General features: G+C 47.2%; 1 protein-coding gene across 1 annotated transcript; it reads right to left on the bottom strand.

Moving 5' to 3' along the window:
* Positions 1-1,913: 1,913 nt before the first annotated feature.
* Positions 1,914-10,500, bottom strand: LOC132480691 (cationic amino acid transporter 3-like). Its single transcript, XM_060085074.1, has 12 exons — positions 10,423-10,500; positions 6,911-7,310; positions 6,161-6,319; positions 4,840-5,017; positions 4,521-4,633; positions 3,843-4,065; positions 3,533-3,672; positions 3,328-3,430; positions 2,938-3,137; positions 2,571-2,737; positions 2,196-2,304; positions 1,914-2,032 (listed from the first exon to the last, which is right to left on the bottom strand). Exons 2-12 carry the CDS (start codon positions 7,290-7,292, stop codon positions 1,914-1,916), a joined length of 1,893 nt encoding a protein of 630 aa, XP_059941057.1. The 5' UTR covers positions 7,293-7,310; positions 10,423-10,500.
* Positions 10,501-10,968: the final 468 nt, after the last annotated feature.

Here is a 10,968-nt window from a genome sequence, read left to right as displayed (position 1 = left end):
AAAGATCCCACGTGCCACAACTAAAACCCGATGCAGCCAAATAAATAAATATTTAAAAAAATTTTTTTAATTATTATGTAATGAGTAACCTAGCCAACTGTGAAATTTCAAATAAGGGAAAAAATTAAGAGTATTTAAATACTTTGACAGAAGTCTTAGCTGGAATTAACCAGACTGGCCCACAGGCAGGACCTTTGTGGACATGGAAGACAAAGAGTGTACAGTTGTGCTTCAAGCCTGCAGGTAAACAGAAGAGATGAGGCACCGAAGATGGGAAGCAAATGTCTACTGAAGTTGGTGCAGCCGCTATGGGAAACAGTATGAAGGTTTCCCAAAAAGTAAAAAGAGAACTACCATATGACCCAGCAATTCCACTCCTGGTTAGATATCTGAAAAAAGCAAAAAACACTAACTCAAAAAGATACATTCACCCCAATGTTCACAGCATTAACGTTCACAGCATGTCTATTTACAATAGACAAGATACAGAAGCAACCCAAGTGTCTGTCAACAGATGAATGGATAAAAAAGGTGTGGTATATAAACACAATAGAATACTACTCAGCCATAAAGAAAGAATGAAGTTCTCCATTTGCAACAGGATGGACCTGGAGGTTATTATACTTCGTGAAATAAGTCAGAGAAAAACAAATACTGTGTAATATCACGTGTGGAATCTAAAAAATAATGTGTACAAAAGAGAAACAGTCACAGATAAAGAGAACAAACTAGTGGTTACCAGTGGGGAGAGAGAAGGGTTAGGGCAAATAGGGGTGAGGGATTAAGAGATACAAACTACTATGTATAAAATAAGCTACAGGATATGTTGTACGGCACAGGAAAATAAAGCCATTAGATACAATTACTTTAAATGGAATATAATCTATAAAATATTACATCACTGTGTGGTACACCTGAAACTGATATTGTAAATCAACTATAGCTCATTTTTTAAAAAATGAATGAATGTGTGAAGACAGCAGATGTGTATTAAAATATCCCAGTGGAAGTATGGAGGTATCAAAAATCCAATAAGAATCACTGTGTGATGTTATCTTAAAAATGAATGATGAATGTGATAAAGTCATCCAATTTCCCTATTTGTATTCCAGCTTTACTGAGGTATGACTGTAAATTAAAAATTGTATATATTTAGTTTTTTAAAGAAAATTTTAAATAAACACAAAAAATTGTTTTTCATTTCACCAGTAACAAAAAGAAGAGAAAAAATTATAACAGCATTGGGAGTTCCCTGGTGGTCTAATGGTTAGGATTTCGGGTTTTCACTCCTGTGACCCGGGTTCCATCCCTGTTCTGGGAACTGAGATCCTGCAAGCTGTGTGGTGCAACCAAAAAAATAATAATAATACAACAGCATCAAAATTTTAAAATATTTAGGAATAAAAAATATGTGTATATTTAGGAATAATTTCCACTCAGCTCTTTGGAAATAATAACAAAGTTATTGAATATCATTAAAGAAGATTAATAAAATGGAGAATCATACCACAAAAAAGTAAATAAATACAGTGCAACTCTTGACACAGTATATAGTTACCTATGTTTTCTTCCCATGTGGCAATCTATGTGTTTTTGCTGGAAAAAGGCACAAGAAGGCACTTCTTACATACAGGTTACTATTTTATTTTTTCTCTGGTTTCTGGTTACCTTGTACTTTCTTTGTGAAAATTCATCTTGCTGCACAGGTATGAAGCATGCACTTTTCTGAGTGGTTACTTAAAAAATGGTTACTTAAAAATTATACAACATAGAAGTCATTTTGTCCACTGGCATTAAATATAGGGCTGTAAATTCATCCCACCTTCACACTCCATAGAGCCTCAAAGTGCCCCTTGAACCAGAAGATACCTCCAGTGCACGGTGGGATTCCACACAGCGTCTACTGCCTGTGGTTAAGATGATTCAGCACCAGGGATGTTTTTGTCAAAAGTCTGGGAGTTGGAGGCTGGTGGCTGTTGATTATTCTTCTCCAAGCTGTGTCGGATCCCATATCCAAAGTATATGACAAATCCTAGTAGAGAAATAAGACGAGAAGGAGAAGTAGGTGCTCTCCCCGCTTACAAATGCCCAGCAGGCCTGCTATGATGGTGTCTGACACAGTTTGCGGGGAGAGGTTGTAGAGAGGATTGGGCTCAGTCACTCAAGAGGCCTTTTAATCCCAGAAAGCCACTTACCAATCACCATCCAGACACCAAATCGGGCCCAAGTCCCAGAGGTCATCTGCATCATCAGGTAAACATTCACAAAGATGCTCACGAGTGGGAGGACAGGCAAAGCAGGGACCTGCGGGCAAAGTCAGTTATTCCCTGAACACACCGCAGACGTCTGAAAGGCAGGCCTCCACCCCACATGGCCGAGAAGACTTCAGTCCTACTGTGTGTTCAGTGCCTACTGCAGTGGGGCATGCAAAGCACCGAGTGTGGATCAGGGAAGGGTCCATTAGTTTTAATAATTCCTCTTCTTCCCTGGTCCAGCAAAGGATGTTTAGGTCTCAGAGCATGCAGACTTCACTCACTCAGGTGGACAGGTGGGCACCTAAAGTCACCTACCTTGAAATGAAGAGGAGTGGGGCTCTGGGGCTGCCTCCAAACGATGACAGTGACCCCAGTGATGAGCAGTAGCAGCAGCACAGCTGCGGTTGTATACACGGGGTCTCCAGAGAACACGTGGCTGGGCCACTGGGCCAGTATCAGGCTCAGGATCGTCAGCAGGAGAACTGCAAGGGTCAGGGTGGAGGAGAACAGGTTCCACTCCGGAAGCCAAATAGCTCAAGACCTTGGGTCACACCCCTCCCCAAAAACTGCCCACATCACGAAGGGCCATCATATCTCCAAGACGCCTCTACTGCCAAAATACACACTCCCGTCCTATCCTGTCAATTTCAGAACACCACCAAAGAGAAATCCCCCTGCTCACCAAGCAGTGAGGCACATCCATAGATGATCTGGCCAGATTTCCGAGTGGGGATGGCGCTGATAGGGGCACACAGACTCTTTAGCATCTTTGAGGTTCCTGCTTCAGGTCCAGATTCCAAAGGGCTTTCTTCGGCTACAGGCTTCATCTCAGTTTCTTTCTCTGTTTTCTCAGTCTTGCTTAAATTCTGGTCTGGTTGGTACCTGAATTAGAGGTATTAAGTCAATATTAACAGCAGCCCCTACTCATCCAACATCAAGCAGTCGAATCCATCTCTTTCCCAACTTAAGCCTAGTGGGACATTTAGAAGGCAGCATGAAGGCAAACGACGATTATCCCCCCTTCAATCCCCACGAGTCAAAGACCCCCAGCCAAGGGGTAACGTAGTCTCACCTGAGGACAAGAACAGAAAAAGACACCAGGGAATACGCAAGCAGGGTCCCGATTGACATGAGGTCCACGAGATCGCTGAGCTCGAAAAGTAATGCCATGACCCCTAGAATGAGGGCACAGACAAGGTGGAGAGGGAGTGAAAAACCAGTAGAAATATCCAAGTTAAGAAAATTGATCAAAGAAGGAATGGGTCTTGTTTATTTACCTGCAAGAGTTCCAGAAGCCAAGGTGGCCATGATGGGGGTGCGTGTACGGGCATGGATCCGGGCAAGTCCCCGGAAAAGGAGCCCGTCATCTGCCATTGAGTAGATGACACGAGGCATAGGAAACATGGCACCCAGGAGACTGGAAGAGAAAATGGGAACATGTGTGAGGACGTGGATAAGCAGGACAGACTGGGGTGTCTACTCCCTAGTCTACGTGGGGTAAGGTGTCTTTCCCTCTTGTCTCTCAATCCCAAGGACGGGGATACCTGAGCATCTGACAGTAGATGGGGAAAAAGCTTTGACACTGACCTGGATGTAAGAGCACAGAGGGTGCCAACAGCCACGACATATCTGGCAGGGGCCCAGCCGACATGGAGGAAAGCGTGTGGTAAGGGGCTGTCGGGATCAATCTGGTAGTAGGGCACCATGAGGGTGAGTGCCGCCGAGACACCAGAATATGCCAAGAAGCAGATGCAGAGCGAGATCACAATGCCCAAGGGGATGGATCGCTGAGGATTTCGGGCTTCCTCCCCTGCAGGATGGGAGGAAGTATTGGGCCAGGAAAACACACTGTGATGAAATACAAAATCCCCTTTCCGGACTTCCCTGGTGGCGCAGTGGTTAAGAATCCGCCTGCCAGTGCAGGGAACACGGGTTCAAGCCCTGGTCCGGGAAGACCCCACGTGCCACAGAGCAACTAAGCCCGCGAGCCACAGCTACTGAGCCCACATGCCTAGAGCCTGTGCTCCCAACAAGAAAAGCCACCGCAATGAGAAACCCGCGCACCGCAAAGAAGAGTAGCCCCCGCTCACCACAGCTAGAGAAAGCCTGCGCGCAGCAACAAAGACCCAACGCAGCCAAAAATAAAAAATTTATTTTTTAAAAAAAAATCTGCTTTCCTCTTGAACCTCCAAAAGAAACCCCTATGCCCAAGGGCAGCCTAATCTGTGCCCAAACCCCTGATGGGACACCCAGTGACCATGTTACCTGTAGTGGCAATGGCATCAAAACCAACAAATGCGTAGAAACATGTAGCTGCTCCTTGGAAAATCCCATCAAAGCCAAAAGGCACAAACCCTCCAGAACCCAGAGGGCCCAATCTATGGTGAGAGAAGGAGCAAGAAAGAATGTGGGTGAGCTGTGTCCAGCCATCTGTACTGGACTTTTTGGTTAATACCACAAGTTCTGGGCTCCAGGACCCCATCACCTGGATCCATCAGCCCAGATCCCTTTAGTCCCCACCATATTCCCAGCTTTGCACACGTGCCCCCACAAGCATCACTATGGTCGAGGATACCCTCCTAACCTAGAGGTGTCATTGGATCCAGATGTGTTCAATCTGTAGTCCTGTTCCGTGAGCTGCCAGTTGTGCAGATCTCCCTTGACGAAGCCAGAGATGATCATGAAGCTGAGAACCAAAAGGTTCAAGCCTGTGAACACTTTGTTAACCAGGGCCGACTCACGAGCTCCCAGAACCAGTATTCCTGTGGGAAAGATGGAATATGAAACATGCAAAATAACCAAATCCATAGACACAGAAAGCAGACTAGTGGTTGCCAGGGGCTGGGGTATTGAGAAGTTGGACAGTGAGTGCTCGGCGGGTATGGGATTTCCTTTTGGGGTGATGAATTTTTTGGAACTAGAGCGAGGTGACGGTTACACAACATTGTGAATGTACTAAGTGCCACTTAATTGTACACTTTCAGATGGTTAATTTCTTATTGTGACAATCATCACACAGTAGACAGGTCTATCAAATCATCACATTGTACACCTTAAACTTATACAATGTATATCAATTATATCTCAGTAAAGCTGGGGAAATAACAAAATGGTTAATTTTATGCTATACGAATTTCCTCTCAATTAAAAAACAATCTTTGATCTCAGTACAAAGGAAGAAACTCACTGGTCTAAGTAAATGATTCTCCCCTGGGGTGATTTTGCCCCCCAGGGGACTCTTAGCAATGTCTGGAGACACTGTGACTGACACAACTTGGAGGATGGGCGTCCCTGGTATTTAGTACATAAAGGCCAGGGATGTTACTCAACATCTGACAATGATTTAAAAAACAAAACAACAACAACCGGGCTTCCCTGGTGGCGCAGTGGTTGAGAGTCCACCTGCCGATGCAGGGGACACGGGTTCGTGCCCCGGTCCGGGAGGATCCCACATGCCGCGGAGCGGCTGGGCCCGTGAGCCATGGCCGCTGAGCCTGCGCATCCGGAGCCTGTGCTCCGCAACGGGAGAGGCCACAACAGTGAGAGGCCCGCATACCGCAAAAAAAAAAAAAAAAGAAAGAAAAGAAAAAGACTCTACTCTTCCACTGCAGGGGGGACAAGTCTGACCCCTGGTTGGGGAACTAAGATCCCGCAATGCCACGCAGCGCGGCCAAAGAAAAAAAACCTCAAATGCACTGAACAGCCCCACACGCCAGAGAATGGTCCAGCCCAAACTGGTGCCAACAGTGGGAAACAGTGGTCTGTGTCCTGCCTTCCTGTCTCTCATACCACAGACCCCTCTTTCCGGTCGTAACCCCCCACCATTCTTCCATCCCAAGCCTTTCCCACCCCAGCTCTCCCTCCACACCCCACTCTTCCCATCCTATCACTGAACCCTGTCTCACCCGTGAGCAGCAGTACCAAGCCCAGCGCAAAAAAGTCTGGGTACTTGGCCAGGAAGTAGGGCACACGCAGAGAGAAAGTTCCCTGTAACACCCGAGAGATGTGGTTCCCAGTCAGGCTGTCAAAAGCGGAGCTCCAGGCCCGGGCCACGCTGGCAGTGCCTGCAGCAGCAGAAGAAGGAATATTTATTAACAAACATTCATTGAACCCCTACCACGTGTCATGGGATGTATTTGGGAGAGGTGGGGGGACGCATACAAAATACCTAATCTCTAAGAGTTTCTTTTCGTGGGCTGGGGACAGTAGACCCAGATGATCCACAAAATAGGTCAACTGTTTAATGTTAGGAGATCAATGTTATGCAAAAAAAAAAGAAAAAGAAAACAGGTTAAGTGGGAGTGAAAAGTCTGGGAGATGAGGGTTGAAATTTTAAATCAAGTAGCAAAGGAAAATCCCATGAAGGCAACAACTGAGGAGAGACTTCCGCATGGTGAGGGGATGAGCCTGTGGGACATGCCTCCCTCTCACCCACTCCCTACACTTTCCTTTCCTTCTTTGTTCTAGGCCCCATAATTTAAGGAAAATAGGATACAGCAGAGTAGAATGAAGTTGTGGGGTTTTCCTGCCACTATTATCCACTTCACCCCACAAGGTGGATAACAAATTTCTCACAAACGAGTCAAGACCTAAATCCCATCTCCTAGTTTCCTGATCTTAAGCCCCACACCGTCCTCCCACTCCCATCATCTCACCGATGACATAGGACAGTATGAGGTTCCAGCCAGTGATGAAGGCACACAGTTGTCCCACTGTGACATAGCTGTAGAGATACGCAGAACCAGAGCACGGTACCCGGGCCCCAAACTCTGCATAGCAGAGCCCAGACAACACAGAAGACAGGGCGGCCACCAGGAAGCAGATGACAATCGCTGGCCCAGCTTTGTCCTTGGCCACTTCGCCAGCCAGGATGTACACACCAGCTCCCAAGGTGCTGCCCACGCCCAGGGCCACCAGGTCTAAGGTGTTCAGACAACGAGCCATGCGACTCTCAGACTCTTCCCTGGGCTCCAGAGGCCTCCTGCGGATCAGCTTCTGACCAAATTGGTAAACATCCTGACACAGCATCTTAGACATAGTTGGGGAGGCTACAACCTGCTGAGAAAGCAAGACACAAAGCCATCAAGAATGTCCATCCAACCCTGGCCCTGGGAGTTCAATTCCACAGAACAATGGAGTTATGGGGAGCAGGCGGTAAAAGTACACGTTGGGCAAGTTCTCTGTCTCTGAGCTTTGGTTTCTTCAAACATAAAGAAGACTTCTAATGTATTTCAAAGTTACTGGAAGAGTTGCTTGAAGAGAAGTGAGGGGGAGCAGGTTATGTATCCCCAAACTGTGCCATTTGGGGATGTGGACTGTTTTGAGTTGAAGGCAATTAATACCCAGCAGACTGGACTTCCCTGGTGGCTCAGTGGTTAAGAATCCACCTGCCAATGCAGGAGACATGAGTTCGATCCCTGGACCAGGAAGATCCCACATGCCAGAGAGCAACGAAGCCCGTGTGCCACAGCTACTGAGCCCACGCACCTAGAGTCCGTGCTCTACAACAAGACAAGCCACCGCAGTGAGAAGCCCACACACCGCAGCAAAGAGCAGCCCCTACTCACCGCAACTAGAGAAAGCCCACGGGCAGCAACGAAGACTCAACACAGCCAAAAATAAAATAAATAAACTTAAAAAAAAAAACCAGCAGACTCAGGAAAAGCTCCTTGCCTCTCCCTTAACTGCTCAAAATAATTTAGATTAGGAGGCTTATGCCAGGAAGAGAGATAACTTTTTTTTTAACCAGAGAGAACTTTTTATCTCAGAAAGACCTGCATGGAGTGGCAAACATTTGCTTACCAAGCATTTGCTTTTCCCATCTTTCTGTGAGTTGTCTTCCCCTTGACGGCCCAGATCCATACCCCTTTCTCCTTAGCTCAGGGTAGCATATAAGCCTCAACTGCTTGTCTTTGAACCTCAGAGTTTTTATGGGGCTCCCGTACATAGGAAATTACTTAATCTGTCGTATATCAATTTAATTATTAGACTCAGCAAAGAACCTAGAAAGAAAAGTTTTTCACCCCTATAGAAGCAAAAGCTTCCAGCACAGTGCCTGGCACACAGTAGCTGCTTAAATACTATTAGGTGAATGGATAAGAATGTTGATCCTTAAAGTGAAATCAACCAGCTTGGGACTTCCCTGGTGGCTCAGTGGTTAAGAATCCACCTGCCAATGCAGGGGACATGGGTTCGAGCCCTGGTCTGGGAAGATCCCACATGCCGCGGAGCAACTAAGTCCGTGCGCCACAACTACTGAGCCTGCACTCTAGAGCCGGTGAGCCTCAACTACTGAAGCCCACGCGCCTAGAGCCTGTGCTCTGCAGCAAGAGAAGCCACCTCAATGAGAAGCCCACGCACCACAACGAAGAGTAACCCCCGCTCACCACAACTAGAGAAAGGCTGCACACAGTAACTTAGACCCAACGCAGCCAAAAAAAATTTTTTAATAAATTAATTTTTTAAAAAAGACATCAACCAGCTCTGCTGGTTCAAATCGAGCACTGTGATGTGTAGCTTGTTTGATTTTGCATGAGCTGTATACCACTTTGTCCTCCTTCCTTCTATAAAACAGGGAAATTTATTATTATCATCTTTATTCCCTCCCTTCCTTGATGTGAGTGAAGCCACAGTTTAAGGGGCTCGGTGATCAGAGCGATGAAACCAAGTCCCTGTAAAACCAAATTCCCCTGCTGAGTTTATGATTCACCTCTCCATCCGAAACTTTATTCCCTTTCTTGTCCCAACCTTGTTCCCCTCAGGATTGAGGGGTATCAAAGAAAGGGGGAACTGAACTCAGGCAGGACCCTGCAGGACCCTCCTCGTACAAAAGTTTCTCCGTGCCCCCTCGTTGGTTTGTAAAGAAAGGATTTAGTCTCCTAGGTCTTCCCAAGTTCCAAAGAGCAGACTCAAGCAGTTACTAGTTAGGGAAGTGAGGGTATGCAGAAACAAAGGAAAAGCAGTACCAAATGGCCTTAAAGGAATAAACAGCAGGGACCAACCTGCTTGAATTCTTAACTTGTCACGTAGGCTCTAAGTAAATAACAAAATGCCTCAACCATTGTTTTTGCTCTCTTCTAGAAAGAAGTTAAGGGACCACAAGACCTTGACGTACTAGTTTGCTTTGCAGGAACACGTAGATCAATCACAATCACCAATGACCCACTGAGTCACAAAAATGCTGTCAGGAAGTCTGCAACTGAGATCTTATCCAGAAACTAAAATCACAAAGATCACCTCCCCTTTACTCTTCTTTTCTTTAGAAACCTTGCAACCCGGCCAGCCAGCAAAGGTGGATTTGAGATCAACCTATTTCTCCCAACTTCTCAAGAGGGTGGCACCCTCGCAATTGATAAACCTTTCCCTGCTCCAAACACCAATGTTTCAATTTGTTTGGCCTCACTGTGCACCAGGCACATGAACTTGGATTCCACAACAAGCTCACACTCCACACATTTCTACACCAAGGATCCTGAAACCTGAAGCTTTCTCTTTCATTGCTTGCAGAGTGAAATTGGACTGAAACTCTGCGTTGGGGGAGAATGAGATGGAATTTGCAGGGAGGGACAGGCTGTAGCCCAGCCCAGGGAAAGCATCAAACGAGAGTGGCTCCAACTGCCTGGAGGGAGGGAGGGAGGACTAATCTTCATTCTGAATCAGAAATGATGAACTCTGTGTCCTGCTCCTTTGGGGCATGAAATGTCTCCTCTCTACAAGGCTGTAGGGCTAGGCGGACCCAGTGAACAAAAGTTATCATCAGGGTGCTTCTGTACCTGATACTCCAAGTTTTGCATTTTGGTTAAGAGCAAGCATTCAAAAAGCCAAGAAACTGGGCTTCCCTGGTGGCGCAGTGGTTGAGAGTCCGCCTGCCGATGCAGGGGACACGGGTTCGTGCCCCGGTCCGGGAGGGTCCCGCGTGCCGCGGAGCGGCTGGGCCCGTGAGCCATGGCCGCTGGGCCTGCGCGTCCGGAGCCTGTGCTCCGCAACGGGAGAGGCCACAACAGTGAGAGGCCCAAGTACCGCAAAAAAAAAAAAAGTTCAGCCAATGATAAATAGTAGAGCCAGCTTCACAGAGTTGCTGGGTGTAACGAACCCAAAAGCGATTTAATGTAAATCACCATACAGTCCTCCTCCTCGGCGCAAAATCCGCAAAGCTCAAGTTTCTTACAGTCTCCCCTTGTACCCCCAGAGGAGAAATCCACAGATACAGAGGGCCAACAGTATACAGGAGACTGAAATCAGTGGTCCACACGTCATAAACCCTATATAAGGGTAAGCTTTAATATTGTTTGAACACCAATCAAAAAAATGAGTCTTAGGGGCTTCCCTGGTGGCGCAGTGGTTGAGAGTCCGCCTGCCGCTGCAGGGCACACGGGTTCGTGCCCTCGTCCGGGAGGATCCCGCATGCCCCGGAGCGGCTGGGCCCGTGAGCCATGGCCGCCGAGCCTGCGCGTCCGGAGCCTGTGCTCCACAGGGGGAGAGGCCGCAGCGGTGAGAGGCCCGCGTACCGCAAAAAAAAAAAAGAGTCTTAGAGCCTCCAGACACTGATGCAACCTCCCCCTACCCCACCTCTTCTTACACAACCACACACACAGCTCACAGCTCCTTCTGCTTTCATCTGGAAAATGGGTCTTGCCACCCTCAGGCTGGAGCCAGGCTGACCCAGCTGCACACTTGGAATGCAGAGGTCTCTTTAGGAGGATGTGAACTCAGC

The sequence above is a fragment of the Mesoplodon densirostris genome, chromosome 19 (assembly GCF_025265405.1).
Source record: "Mesoplodon densirostris isolate mMesDen1 chromosome 19, mMesDen1 primary haplotype, whole genome shotgun sequence".
NCBI classification, from domain to species: domain Eukaryota; kingdom Metazoa; phylum Chordata; class Mammalia; order Artiodactyla; family Ziphiidae; genus Mesoplodon; species Mesoplodon densirostris.
The sequence above is the reverse complement of the archived record's forward strand: the minus strand, read 5'-3'. Positions and strand labels throughout refer to the sequence as shown.